The sequence below is a fragment of the Andrographis paniculata genome, unplaced genomic scaffold (assembly GCF_009805555.1).
Source record: "Andrographis paniculata isolate CXL003 unplaced genomic scaffold, ASM980555v1 Contig59END, whole genome shotgun sequence".
Taxonomy (NCBI): Eukaryota; Viridiplantae; Streptophyta; class Magnoliopsida; order Lamiales; family Acanthaceae; genus Andrographis; species Andrographis paniculata.
Window position 1 is genome coordinate 6,028,978 of NW_026137594.1, and position 15,321 is coordinate 6,044,298.

At 31.8% G+C, this 15,321-nt stretch overlaps 1 protein-coding gene across 9 annotated transcripts; it reads right to left on the minus strand.

Annotated features, from left to right (window-relative positions):
* Positions 1 to 6,540: 6,540 nt before the first annotated feature.
* On the minus strand, positions 6,541 to 14,980 carry LOC127258190 (probable magnesium transporter NIPA8). 9 transcript variants are annotated; one of them, XM_051284930.1, is made up of 15 exons: positions 12,101 to 12,469; positions 11,471 to 11,672; positions 11,261 to 11,363; positions 9,851 to 9,938; positions 9,707 to 9,768; positions 9,459 to 9,544; positions 9,265 to 9,338; positions 8,668 to 8,770; positions 8,412 to 8,537; positions 8,234 to 8,333; positions 8,002 to 8,121; positions 7,488 to 7,578; positions 7,341 to 7,404; positions 7,042 to 7,144; positions 6,541 to 6,932 (listed from the first exon to the last, which is right to left on the minus strand). In XM_051284930.1, exons 3-15 carry the CDS (start codon positions 11,351 to 11,353, stop codon positions 6,711 to 6,713), a joined length of 1,332 nt encoding a protein of 443 aa, XP_051140887.1. In that variant the 5' UTR covers positions 11,354 to 11,363; positions 11,471 to 11,672; positions 12,101 to 12,469; the 3' UTR covers positions 6,541 to 6,710. The 9 variants fall into 9 exon arrangements, with proteins under 9 accessions (XP_051140887.1, XP_051140888.1, XP_051140889.1 ...); XM_051284931.1 differs by lacking the exon at positions 12,101 to 12,469 and adding an exon at positions 14,850 to 14,980 and having other exon boundaries at positions 11,261 to 11,672; XM_051284932.1 differs by having other exon boundaries at positions 11,261 to 11,602; positions 12,101 to 12,468.
* Positions 14,981 to 15,321: the final 341 nt, after the last annotated feature.

The following is a 15,321-nucleotide window of genomic DNA, read 5'->3' on the forward strand; positions in this document are numbered from 1 at the left end:
TTTTAATTACATTCAGAATATCATCTTAACTCAGAAAGCCTGTTCACTTCGAAAAAATAGAACAGTTTGTATTATAAAAATCACTAAAAATCCACTTTACACTCAAATGGGACAAACTTACTTATCTCTAACGAAAGATAACACATATATCTATATTTAAAGTAAACAAAAACACAAAATGAAGTTCCATAAAGAACATAATATAAATTAAACATACTGAACAGAATCTTAGTCAAGAAATAGGATGTGTAAATTTAAAAATTTATATAAAATTCGCTTTATATCCAAATGGAACAAAATTGGTCTCTAACTAAATTTAACACAAATATCTAAATTTAACATGAATAAAAAGTGTGAAAATAGCATAAAAAAGTTACAGAAAATCCCTCGAGCAGTCTGTAATGTTTTTCTGTCAAGAAAATGAGTGTATAACTTTATAAAATCATATAAAATTCATTTGTCTTTCAAATAACTCATATAATATGTCAAAATGAAAATAAAAACATGAATAATATGAATATGGTTTTAGAACAGTAATTCCATTATTTAAATAAATGAAATAACTTAAAATAATGCACACATGTTATGAAATCGAATTCCAAAAGTAAAGAAGAAGAAGGTATAAAACTTACTCCAAAATCACATCAACTTGAGTGGGAGGGAAGGGGATGACGGCTCGGGTTTGTTTAGGAGTGTTTGGGGGATGAAATAAAGATTAAATATAAGGGATAAAATAATATTTTATGTTTAAAAGTGGAGTTAAAGTCGCATTGACGTTTTCTAAAATTGTATTTGAATATACAGCTGACCTTTGAATACTATTTTAGCCATAACTCTTTCATTTGGACTTGGATTGACTCATTGTTTGTGGAATTAGAAAGATAACTTAAAATCCTATCCAATGACACAAATTTTATAAAAATCAGATATGAATTATAAAATATATAGTCATTTGAACATTACATATTGAGAATAACAACCTTAAGATATTTAGTTAACAAAATATTTAAAGGCCAACTCGATTATGGATCGGGAATTACAGTTGATTTGTGTGAACTACAGATTTGGGGTTGGGTTTCTTGTCGAGATCAATTATACCTCGATTCGATTGTGAGTTTTGGATAGGTCTTAATTTTTTTTGCTTAATTTTTTTTTATTCTGTTAGTCACTGATTAGTTAATAGCGATTCCTATTTGTGGTTCTTTTTAAAAAAAAAAATTGATGTTCAATTTAATATAAAGGCATTGTTCCAAAGCCTGATATTTTATTTTATTTTTTTTATTCGGTTAGTCACTTATTAGCTAATAGCGATTTCTATTTTTGTGGTTTCTTATTAAAAAAATAAAATTGATGTTCAGTTCAATAAGATCAAGGCATTGTTCCAAAGCCTGATATATATATATATATATATATTCAGGATTTTATATAATCTTGGTTGGTTACATGTGAGTGGTGATTGTAATCTATGTTTCAAATCCATATGTTCTTTAACTTTTGAGGATCTATTGAATCAAATTCTCTTAAACCCTCTTGACTTAGAAATTAGAGTATCAATTGTTAAGCCTTATTCAATTTCTAATTCAATGGGGAGAGGCGCAGTAACAATGCCACCCCAAAATTTAAGTAACTCCAACCAGCAGATTATGCCGACGAGCTTGGCAGAGAACTATTCAATTCCTCGTGCAATTACACTAAGTTTGTTTAGATAGATTATTTAAGTTCATATCTTTAAGGTGGATGTTTGGTATTGGTATTCTTGATTTTGTTGATGATAATAATATTTGTTAATTTGATAAATATTCCCTGAGTATCTCTATATAGAGACTTTATAATCCTGTGCAGCATTTTGTGTTCATAGTTGATGGAAACAAGAATAACCTGTTAAACTACACGAATTTAAGATAGTTTCTAAAAGCCAATAGCTATTCAGACGTAATTTCTTAAATATTTCAAATATTAATCTTGGTTACATTCTATAAGTGATATTCATATTTCACTATGAACAAGTTGCACAATAAGTTTCATAGTCTACAACATGGATTGAAGAACTGTGTTAATGTAATTTTCATAAGGAATGCTAAAGTCCAAGTAATGGGATAAAAAGTTTGTTTGCCAAAGTTTTGATAATTTCTTTTAACCAATTGAATATGGATTCGATTCATGGTCATTGTTTGACTTATTAGCACAAAGACATCTGTTTGCAGTACTATACATGTCCTAAAATAGAAAGATAGTGAGATAAATCACATCTATGCTTTATTTATCAAACTATTATATGCCAGATTTCATTAAATATTTGTATTCATCACATCTTCTCAAGCTGAACATTCATTAATTGCAATTTACACTTGTCATTTCCAATATAAATAATAGTCCTGGTGTGTGGCTCCATTCAAAACAATTAAAATTGGACATATGGTGATCCATTGTGTTTATCAGATGCACTTTTCCATGTTATTACGCATATGTTATAAATAAGGAAGCCACTGTTGAAAATGTTTATGTACTGAAGGGAAAACATCAACTAGATCTTGCAGTAACTTCCTTTTTACTTGGAGAAGATGCATCTTCTGTTGTTACAGTTTGTGCTAAATCTTGAGATCAGCAACTTGCTCTTGTAATTTGTGATCTCTAGGAGGGGCGTGGAGGCCCCTTTAAGCGTTGTCTTATTTAGAAGTTTCTTCTCTTATATGCAACATCAAAAGGTGACATTTGGTTGGCAAGTTTTTTGGAGGTATGTAGATGCAATATATTTTATCTTATGAATTCATTTCAACCTCCAAATAAAGGTTTCATTTTTGCATGTTAATAGCTCATTCACTTTTGTATACGTACAATGGGAATTAGAAAACTATTCTTTATCATTCATAAGAATGCTTGGTGCTGAATAATGAGGATAATATTTCAATTCTTTATCCTCTAATATTTCTTTTTTAGCTCCGAGTATTGGTCATCATTGCTCTATGTTGGCTTTGAAGAATAGCATGAAAAATGCTATCAGCGAATCTAATGCTACCATTTTATAATAATAGATTAAGTAATTTATACTTATATGAAGCTTTTCATTTCAACTACATATAAGTACAATTGGAGCCATCTATCTTCATGTAGTCTTTTTAGAATTTTTTTAGTTCAAAGTGGGTCTTTGTGATATATGTTTCTTTATTTTCAAATACAATTTTTTTTTATAATAAAAAAGATGAAAAGAAAATCATTATTCTCAGTTTTACTCGATCTGTATTTTGAGGTGTTTGATTATTGTTTTTTTTTTTTAACAAAAAGATCAAGTGATTATATTAATACCGAAGTAAAAAATTTTAAAACTACACCAAGCATACCCGGGTGGAAGGAACAAAAATGGAGGATGAAGCACCGGACGACAAGCCATCATAGTTTTAGAATTAAACTAAAACTAAAATATTAAAGGAGTCAACCAATTACATATAGACATAAATAATCAATATATTTCAAAATGCTCCAGCAAGGTTAGATGTCTTCCCGGGCTGAGTAGAGGATGAGGCAGGCATCATCTTCCAGCCTCTGTTCTTAAACAGATTATGATGAAATCCAGCTTTGACATGCTCTATTATTGGTTCTGCTGTTGAGCATACATGCTGCATATAAAATGCGATAAAATTATAATTTAATTTAATTTACAGAGATTTAAGGATCCAAAGAGAAGTTTTCGAGGGCTCCCTTGTTTTGGTTGTCCAAATGTAATAATCTGATGCTACAATAAGTGGAGAATCATTGGTTAAAATTTGCTAGGCTGGCTTGACTCTTGAAAAGACAAGGAGGATGATGATTGCCTTTAGGTGGGAATCCACATTTAGTATTTAGTATCTACATTAGTTTCAAATTGTCATAAATCGCAACATGCTGATTTTTATGTATTTTCTTTCTATTGCAGACTAAAGATTCTGCCAAAGAAGAGTATTGAGGATGCAAGAAGAACAAAAAAAAAAATTAGTTGCAAAATGCATAGAGCTAAGCCGCGCAGATTTCATTCAAAAGGTAACTTAGTGCATAGACAGACAATAAAGGGAATGATATTAAGGCTAATATCTTCTACTAATCAGTGCCTAACGTCCTGCCTAAAATTTAGATAGACATTAATGGTATAAATTTTAAACCATACTAGATTATAGCAATTTATTTGGGTGAATTATTCTGCAAATTTTTTGTGTAATTTGAATAACATTTCAACACTAACAAAATTCTTTCCTATTCCAATTATTCTCCAATATTATGATGGATATATGATGGGGTAAGAGTCTGCGATATTATTTCTGGAAGAGCTCGAGCATGCTAAGGTACTTGAACTTTATTTGGTGGAATTATTTAAAGAAATTTTTTGTACATGCAGTTGATTTCCCAATTAACTTGATATTAGCCAACATTATTTTATAAATAATTGGTGGATGCAGAAAAGAGGTGGAACTATATACGCAGAGTTTCTTGGTGGAAGCTTCACCTGTATACTTATCATCTCATCTCGAAGATATATCACTAATTTTTCAAGATAAACCTTTGAAAACGTGATGGGTTGTATGTACAATGAATGCCAAGAAATTGAGAGGAATGAGTTTGAATGTCTAACTTTTACGATATCATACATGTTATAAGTATATCAATTGTAGTGTCCAATCAAGGCTTGAATCACTTTTTAAGTGCTTGAATAATCTTATCTTTATTGGTTGTATGTTTTTCCTCAACCAAGCATGGCTTTATAACTATTTTTATGTTTTTGCTTGCGCAAAGACTTTTGGAAACTTAACAAAAATCTATAACTTACTGCAAGTGTTAAATATGTGATGATTTCAATGTTGTTAAATCTCTTGTGTTTGGATTTTAACATTACTATATTCTTATTCATGATATGGTTTGTATAACAAGTTGATGGATTTTTTTTTGTTGTAATACGAAGTTCTGTTTGCTACCACATTCTTGATTTATTCATATGTGTCAGGATAATGTAGTTTACTTTCATATGTCAGTTACAAGTTTGCAACTCACATGTTTTCATAAATTCGTTTAAAATTGTTATTTTTCATAGCTAACTAAATGAATTTTGGCATTGTTGTTCCTTAATTATTGGTTGAAGTATTCATATTGCTTGGCATGAAATTTGACATTTAGAAATTAATTATACATGGATGTAGGTAACAGTTCAAACAAAGTTTGATGGAAAATTGATAAACTTCGGCGTAAGGAAGAAACAAAAAAAAATGAACGTAGAGTAGATTATGGAGTTGACAATGCATTGTTATCTTTGTCTTTAAGTGCCTTACTTCAAGAAAGTGATAGTGTTCGATGGATTTGTGGATCATGGAGATGGTACTCAATTTGGTGCCAGAGCCCTTCCACAAGGAACTATGTCATTACAAGGGATATGAAAAAATCAATATTCCTTCAGTGCCAATTGCACCAATGAAACTTGGGGAGAGAGATTACACCCTTTAGAAGGATTACACCCTTATAAGTTTTAGTAATGAGATATAAATTATTCTTCATGGTAAAATGTCTTCTTTTTTTGCAATTGTTGTATATAGTTGATATGCTAACAATGGCTAAAATCTTTATCACGGTTATTCATTGCAGTTGGTTCACCACACCTGAGTTCTTCCGTTTCTTGTCGCTGCATGAGCATCAGACCATGGATTGAGCATTTTATGTATAATTATGACTTTTTGGGCTTACTAGATGATCATTTTGCTCATAAGTATATAATTTTGGTTTGTTTGCTCTTTATGCAGTCCTTTTTGTGTAGTTGACACGATTGTTAGTGTAACTAATTATGGAATTTCTTGGACAGTGGTTGAATCATTTTTGTTTTTATAGGTATTATGATCGATTTTGTATAAAATATGGAAAGAAAGATTGTATGAGAATTGTCATGAAATAGATATTATTACATACATCGTGACAATTGCATATTTAAGTCGTAACAAAAAGTTATTTTTAACGGACAAATGTTTTTTTTTTTACACGAAAAGATGTTACGAAAACCATTACAAAAAGATAATATGGATGTCAAAAAACATTTGCAATGCATTATTTGTTACGACTATGCTTCGTTACAATGAAAAGATATTGTAATTATTAGAAAACTTTTGCACCGCTGCATTTGTTACGGCAACGATTCGTTACAAAAAGACTTCTACTTTTTGTCACGTACAAAAAATCGTAACAAAAGTCCTCCCATAGACGTTGACCACTACTCCTTTGTTACGACATTTGTGGCGAATATTTTTTTTGTTACTGGAATAAACGTACCGACCAAATTCCGCAACAAAATCGTCACAAATAATATTTTGCTACAAAAAATAAGCATTTGCAGCGGATTTCATACCGCTAGAAAAAGACAATATTTTGATAGTGTACATATGAAAATAAAAAATAAAAAATTATTTATTTTTCAATCTTAACTTTTGTAACTCAAAACAAATAAAAAATTTCCTTGTATTTGTTGGGGTTTGTTTACTTGAAATTTCGTTTTGTATTTTAATTGTGGGGAGAAACTATACAGTAAACATAAGGTTAAGCTCAGGTTTAACTATGTAAGTTTACTTGAAAGAATTTCCAACCTAGAAGCTGGTTCCCGTACAAATTAAAAGGGCGAATGTGTACAACGGAACACGAACTTGTAAAAATTAAAATGCTGAATGTGTACATACATAAGGTACGGGTATGGGGTGATTAGAGCAGACCTACTTGGTGCTTTGCTGATGCATTGTGGATACCTCCAACAAGTTCTTACTGTCCTCGTCGTCGACCCCACTCCAACCTGTTGCTCTGAACGAGAATAACTTGGCCCTGTCAAGACCATTCCCTCTGAATCCAGTTATTTTTGATGAAACCATGGGCATCACTAGAACTGACGAGGCATGAATTGATTCTTCGCCTAGACCCAGAGACAACGAACACACAGCCTGCACAGAAACAAGCAAGGTCAGGAGGACATACCATCATCACCCAATAAAAGGCAACGCCCACCCAGCTCAGCTCAGCTCAAGAGACTTCTAAAGGCAACGCCAGGACCTTAGCCTTGGCAATCAACTTCTCAGCTTTTAACCGCATCATACGCTGAAGAGATCTCATGCCTTTAATTTGTGAATCTTCAGAAGGTAGTATAATAAACCTGCTAATTGGTTGCCCACATTAGAAGCAAGATTAGTCAGATTACTATTAATCTTGGCAATCACGTATTGGAGAAAGTATATGAAGGTTCTATACAAGAAAATTAGCCCGTTATAGCAACAGAAAAGGGCCAATGAGCACTAAGTGACAAATACCAAACGCCAAACCACTACAACATATATTGCAATTTTAGGTGTTACCTGTCTGAATTATTTGGGTGATTTGCAGTTAAGGACGTCAGACCTGTATCTTTGATTTCTCCTCCTGACAAAATCCATAATTGTTAACTGGATCTTGATCCTTGATAACATGATCAAAATACGAAGTTCCATCAAATATAAACATACCTCTCGATTCATCAGGGGCCAGCAAAGATATGCCTATGAACACAGATATCATTCCTAATATGAACATTGTAGTTCTTAATGAATCAAATACCTGAATTCATGTAGAAGCAATTTCGAAAGACCACTTTTAGAGACATGAAACTACCACGGGATAACACAGATTTAGTCTTAAGATAAATAAGTACACTGGAGAAAAACATGCAACTTGTCAAACTCCACCAAAGCATCAAACTTATCCTTATCCCCACTAAACTTGCATCACCCACAGTGAACAACAAATAAACACTCAAAATAAAAGAATCCAACACCCACCTCACCGCACCCCACCCCAAATTCTGAAAGAACAACAGATGGCTGTAAATGTTGTTGGCACTTAGTAAGAAATCACTTTAATAATCCATGCTATGTAAGAGTTTATGGAAAAAGTGTAAATTGGAGTGATTGCATTAATAATAGCTGAGATACCAGTAATGATGTCAAATTAAAAACAGTAAGCGGGGGTTGCAAAGATCACCTGATATTCCTGGAAATATACAAATCCTGTACAGATAGAGAAAAATGTCCAAATAATCTGAAACATAGGCACAATGAGTATTGCATCAAACAGTGACAGTCCTTCATTAAGCCTTGCCATCTGCAGATATGTGACATGAAAATAACAATAATCAAATAGAATTCAACATCTCATGCAATGAAGCACATTTTCATGGACCAAACTCAGTAATTAGATGATTTTTGCTGCTTACCCAAAAACCGGCCGTGCTAAAAAATAATAGGAGCATGGAATATGTGAACCAACTATGCAACTGGTAGCCACTTGAAATCGACAATCTTAGCAGATTTGACCTAAAACAATTAACTAAGAATCACAAGATGCTCTAAACAATATTTGCAGAGAAGCAATCATGATGAAGCAAAACATACAGAGACTTTGCAAACAGCACTGAGCATGATCCCACAGCGCCTGAAACAATAGCATAAGAAAGTGGAAGAAGTGTGTGCCAGTAGGGCTTAGCGTTCCCTGAATGATCAAGTTCCAGTTCTCCTTTTCTGTATTTTCCACAATTAAAAAAAGAAAAAAAGTCAGAGAATCATGGAATCAGAAATGACCTATGAAATCATCAATTAGAAGCTTTATTTAATGCCATTCACTATGTTGAAGTATGTCACACACTCCCACCTATATATTGAGTGATTCAGGCAAACAACTACAGCCAAAATCAGACAGTAAATCAGGAAAGTTGTGTTTCCATACTTCTCTGCCAATTGCTCAGGAGTGTAAACTGTGGAAGAGAGAAAGCAATCAGCACGAGTTACTTAGAGATCTTGATTGCATTTTATTAGTAACATTTTTTCCCCGTCTTCAAATTATGTAAGATTATCCTGGTCAAAATGTTATCATCATAAGTGAGCATCTAGGATGTCAACGAACACAAAGAAACTCCTAGATACATTATGAACAATCCATACCGAACAGCAGTAATAAAGCTTATATAATAAAGAAACTGAAAGTTATCCAGAATAAACATTGATTTGCGGCAGAAGCCCGCAGCTTGCAACACAGTACATCCCATTCTAGAACAGTATGTAAAGCATCTGAAGAAAAACTGCTTTTGTTGTGTTCAAAACATCATCTAGCTTATTAATGTTTACAACCTCAACCACAACCCCCACACCCTCCAGGAAAAACTGGATTCTACAGACTACTTCCAATTATTACCATCAAAACTAGATATCCATTATCTGTCATATAATAAAAGGTGGAGTGAAAACAAACCTGGTGATTGGTGATTTCCAAAGGCCACAAGAAAGATGTTCCCAAGAACAATAAAGGCTGTGGCAACGAGTACACTGTAAAACAAGTAACATATTGATATCACTCATCTATATTAATAAGGAGGGTAAAGGGATAAAAATGAAATTTTCTTAGAGTTGAACATTCAAGCTTAAGAATTTTAGATTTGAACATACTTGACAGTCACAGTTTTATTTAGCACAAAGTAGGCGAATGCAATGTTAGAAACAAATTGGATGGATCCCAGAGCTGCAAGGAGAGACTGCAACATAACCAGAAATATTAACCCATATATAAGGAAAAAAAAAAAAAAACAGCTTCTTCTGATACAATTAAAACATTCAGCAGACAGTTATGTCCTGATCTGTAAATACACTATACATCGAAGCTCTCTTCGAAAGGTTTCAATAATTACATCACTTACCTGAGCAGCATATCCAAAGGAAATGAAATTTAAACAATTCCCGAGAATGAAAAAAAGTATACCTGCATGCGTACAGATCATCTTTTACTCAATGCCAGACATTTCTTGTAATTACTCAAAGCATGCAGCAGTTATATCAGTTACCGATTCTCCAGGTCTGGAAGTATATTATAGGCTTCATCAAAGCTTTTCCATGCACCGCTTCATGGCTAACTACAGAATACCTTTCTCTCTGCCATTAAAACAATGCCAGTTACAACAGAATAAAAGAACACCACTTAAAAGTTAGTGAAGTTCTGGTTCTTATATTGTTCAACTATTCACTTTTGGAATGAGAAATGAATGAGGCACAGCACAGAAAAAAAAGGAAAAAAAGAATATGTGAACCAAGTAACGGACACTCAAAATTTAAAACAGTGTTTACTTTAGCACATCATATTAACATAAATAACATTTTATGTAACACTTTACAATGCAACAACATGACCAGACAATCCATTCAACACACAGGATGAGATATGCAGCCTTTTATTCTCATGTCAACTATGGATAATTAACTCAAAGAGGAAATTTGCTTGGCTGTCAATTATGAATCTCATAAGTCAGCCTACTATTCCATATATCAACCAGTTTGTTTCCAATTCTTTTCCCTTTACATGCTATGTCCTCCTTTCAGTGCATGCATAGAAGCGTAGTTCTCTTCCAGCGGGTAACTAGTGATACTTAAACTATAATGACCTTATAAGATCATTGATGTATTCCAGATTAATTATCATGAAAAAATATTTTCTGGATGCCCATAGCCACACAATTCAAACCATATCAATTATTCTGCATAAGGATGCAGATAATGAACTAAGCCAAGGTAAAAGATAAGTATTAGGAGTGACAAGGATTTCGAGATGATGTTTTCCATCCAAAACTCTGATCAATTATCAAAAGATATAATCATTCTGTAAGTAAGTAGAGATTTAGTGACCACCTGGATGATGATAAAATTTAAAACTTTTGGTAAAGTAGAGTATTATTTTAGAAGATACCTATGGATGCAAAGTACTAAAAAATAGTATGAGGAACCAGTATCCAGTATTGCAAAGACATGAACCTCAGTGGATTTAGTTATTTGTTTCTATCCTTTTCCACCACATAGTTGTTCTTGCAAGAGTGACAAGGATTTCAATATGATATTTTTCCATCAGAAGCCCAGATTAATCATCAAAAGAAGATTAATCATTCTGTTAGAGTTTAATGACCATTTGGATGATGAAAAATTAAAAACTTTTGGTAAAGTAGAATATTCCTTTCCGTGTCAATGGATGCAAAGAAATAAACAGCATGAGGTACCAGGATTACAAACAATTGTAACATATGGATGTATTTATCTATTTATCATCCTTCCACCACAATATGTAATCGGCTAATCCTGTTATACATAAAACTTAACAGTAATCTAATATATATATATATATACATACATATAGGAAAGCCATGCTTTAAAAATTTCAGAAAACTGTATTAAAAATTAAGAAGCATTTATTTTTAGAGCTTATGTACCTCATCATGACCCAATTTAAGAAGGTTTGTCCCAAAATTGATGGCAATGCTGCCAAAGAGGTTGATGAATGCTCCAACAATCCACTCCACCATAGGTGATGCTCTAAAGACAATTAAGAAGTATGTAGAATATGCTTATGTGGTACATACGTGAGGTAGCAGCGCCAAGTTCAAATCACAATTTACACAATTTAAGGATTCTTCCTCAACCTCCACTTCTTCTTCTTCCTCCTCCTCCTCTGCTTCTTCTTCCTCTTCTATTAGAGTTGCTTCTAGGCTGGACTAACTCTATAAAATTGTAACCCAATGATATGTCCAGGTAGCTAGAGGAGGCCAAAAGGCCTGAAAGGTTGAAAGCACTAGATATCAAAACAATGACCACAAAGACAGCCTAAACATTAGAAGTGCCCACCTGCAAGTAATAATCAAAGCAGACCAAATAAGGAAAGCATTATAATGTAAAGGAAAAGGGCAAAAGAACAAACATTAATTTAGGAAACCAATAACGGATGCGACCATCATTGATCTGGGGAGGGTTTGGGATCTAGGAAAGAAAAATATGTGACTACCAAAAGTCACAATTTTAAGTCAAAAGCAATGACGCATGAGAGTTGATGGAGGTGGAGCAGCAGCAGCTAGCTAGGTTCTCTATCAATGAGGATTAATCCTTTTACAGATCCAACCCAAATGCCCATTCAGATATTGTTTTGTAGGTCGAATTCAAAAGCATATAGTCGGCCAATGGCATGGAATTATTAGGGTACAAACACAAAGATGAAGAAAGTGATGAACCGAATCACAGAGGGGAGGCAATATAGATCGATAAGAAAGTAATCTAACCACAATGATGAATTAACAGAGAGCAAAACGCTGGGCATTGTTAAACCGCGAGTGCGTGTAGGCTGCGCATCTTGGGGTGTGATGCCGAAAAATAAAAGATTGGAATGAAGCACCTGTGTTCATTAATAACGAAGATGGATGCAATGATGGTGGTGTGTGTATGTAATGGCGTGAGTTCAAATGGAAATGGAAATGTAACGGAGGAGACAGAGAAAGAGAGAGAAAGAAGTAATAGAAATGAAAGACAAATTCGATCGTGCTAAGAAAATTCGCAGCCAGCCGACTAACAGGAACGTGGACTCAACTAACGAGGCAGACTCGGAGGCTCCAAGGTTTGATTGAACCCATTATCGCTCAGCATTCCGAGTTTGATTTTAGGTCACAATCACAAATCATACTTCCACATCTTGTTAAGAATTAGTAGAGGATACAGAGGCCATCTTAAAATTAAAATGCATTCCTTCAACATATGGATATACTATGTCATTATATTTATTTTTATTTTCCTTTAAAATTATTAAATTAAAATGCATTGTTTTTGTCAAGGGCGTGTTTAATCTGGATTTTAAATACAATATTCTATTTTTTTTCCCAAAAAACTTCAAATTAAATATCTATTTTTTTTATTATACTAAAAATCAATTTTACCGTATCAACACATATTTATATAGCATCGTACAATTATTTAAATTCAAAATTTTTACTATTCAAATTTGAATTCAAAATTTAAACCCTCAAATAAACATTTATTATAGAATCTAGTAATATAAAAATATTACAAAAGAAAAATCAATTATTATCACACGAGTTTGAGTGAAACTCATACCCAGAAGCTCGTAAAAGTCTAAGGATGCGTTTGGTAAAATTCAAGAGAAATGACAGTAAATAATGAAATTGCATAAATTGTAAAATAAAAAATTAGTTGAGAAATGTAAAAAAAAATAAAAAATAAAAAAATTAATACTATATTGCTAGTTAAAAAAAAAATATTGATTCATAAAAAATGATAAAATAGATAACAAAAATATTATTGTATTTTTTAGTTATATTTTTAGTTTGATAATTTATTTTAGTAATAATTTAGATATGATATTTTATTAAATTTGAATAACACTAAAATTATTAAAATTAAATAATAGTAAGAAAAATAAAAAAATAAAAAAATAAACATAAATTAAATCGTAAAAGTTAAATATTAAAAAATAAAATAAATAAATATATAAACAAATTTTTACTCTCTTGATTTCATTTTTCTCTATTTCTGAAACTAGAGAATAAAAAATTGTTTATTTCCGAATTCTCTGTCTCAACCAAACAAGAGACATTTCAATTTTTCTGTCTCAATTTCTAAGGGTATGTTTGGTACAGAGAAATGAAAATGGTTTTATTTATCTGATTTTGTAACGCAGCAATTTGTATATGATACAGTATATTTATTTTTTATTTTTTTTATTATTTTATATTTTAAATTATATTATTTCAATTTTTATTAAACATCACATTTAATTTATTATTTAAATATTTATTATTTTTACTATTTTTTATAAAATTGCATTAAAATTTGATTTTACAAAACATCGTATCTAGTTTACTATTTAATTAAAAAATCACCAAAAATATATCTTTATGAATTCTCAATCGTTAAATATTTTTTCTTACCCGATTAATCATTTAGTCTTATCAGTCCATCCAAATAGCTGCAATTTTTATATTTCTCAACTAAATTATTTGTTTTACCAAACAAAAAAGTTAATTGTCCGCTCTATTGAATTCATTTTTCTCTTCCATTCTATTTGTTATTTGCGTATCTCTACAATTTCATTATCTGTACCAAAAGTTTTTTGTGAGATAATTTGAAGGAGAAATTTTTAATGTGAGATACGAGAAATTATGTAAAAGATATAAAAATAATGAATATATACGATATATTCATATTTTTTAGAAAATGTGTGTATATTTTTTTTTATTATTGAAAAAACACAGGGTGTGTTTGTTTTGTGAAATAATTTGAAAGAGTATTTTTTTTTTTTATGTGAAATATAAAAAATTGAGCATGTGATATAAGAATAATAAATTTGTGTAATGTATTAATTTTTTTGAGAAAAAATATGTAAAAAAAAAACCACAAAAAGAACACATCCTTAGAGCTTTAATCGTATTTAAATAGTTAAAAATTGTAAAAATATATATTACTTCATCCATCCGCTAAATTTATTCCGACTTTTTTTTAGTTCGTCCGTTAAATTTATTTCATTACTAATTTTGGCAAAATTAACAAATCAACATGTAATTATTACCATCAATTAAACACTTATTTACAACAAATACTACTAACTCTATTACATTATCTCTTCATTAACTTAATTTCTAACTAAATTTTCAAAAATACCCCAAACTATCTATCACTTTTTCAATAAAATATATTTTTTTTAATCTTCATATTGGATCCAAGTGAGCTAATTTAATGGATTGAGGGAGTATGTAACATGATATTGTAATAAAAAATGCGTAATAAACTTGATTTTATTAAATAAAAACAACGAAATAACAAACAAAAGTTTCAACTAGGATTTGATTTTAGGCTCAACTCCTAAGAAACACAAATCCACACAAACAAACCCAAAATCACGACTAAACACGCGAAACCGGCCCTAGACCCATGGCACAACCAAAAATATCCCCACATGTAAATAAAAAAAACAGAGCAAACGACAAAACAATGGCCGAAAAAGTAAAAAACTACACAAACCGTAGGCAAAACTTGAAACCGAACCCTTTGAAATTTGATTTGAAATAGGCGAAGGAAAACGCCTCTAAATCTCCACAAAAACAGGAGAAAAAAGCTCGTCGGAAAGTCACCGGAAGACTGCCGAAGATTGCCGTGGATGAAGAGAGATGGTACAGAGAGTATGTATAGAGAGAGAAAATAGAGAGTGGGAGAGGATAGTGTCTCTCCATGGCATATATATATATATATATGTAGGTTAAATAAGATCGGACGATAGGAATAAAATCCCTAGATCCAATGGTCCAGATCAAGGCTAGTAAAAGGACGTGGGTCATGGAGCGGGCAGACGGGTCAGGTTGGACTTGGGTTGGGCGTCAATGGGTTTGGGCCAAAATTAAATGGGCCACAAATATTTGGGTGTGTTTGTGTGTGGTGATGGATGCAGATTGGTCTCCTTATAAAAATCATACACCAAGGTCCCTATATATATATA

Excerpts from the sequence above, each read along its gene's own strand:
- LOC127258190 (XM_051284931.1), bottom strand. The coding sequence starts at position 11,353 with ATGGTGGAGTGGATTGTTGGAGCATTCATCAACCTCTTTGGCAGCATT. Across the intron at positions 7,405-7,487 it reads GGCCCCTGATGAATCGAGAG|GAGGAGAAATCAAAGATACA; the intron begins GTATGTTTATAT and ends GGATTTTGTCAG. Across the intron at positions 6,933-7,041 it reads AGTTGATTGCCAAGGCTAAG|GCTGTGTGTTCGTTGTCTCT; the intron begins GTCCTGGCGTTG and ends GTTTCTGTGCAG.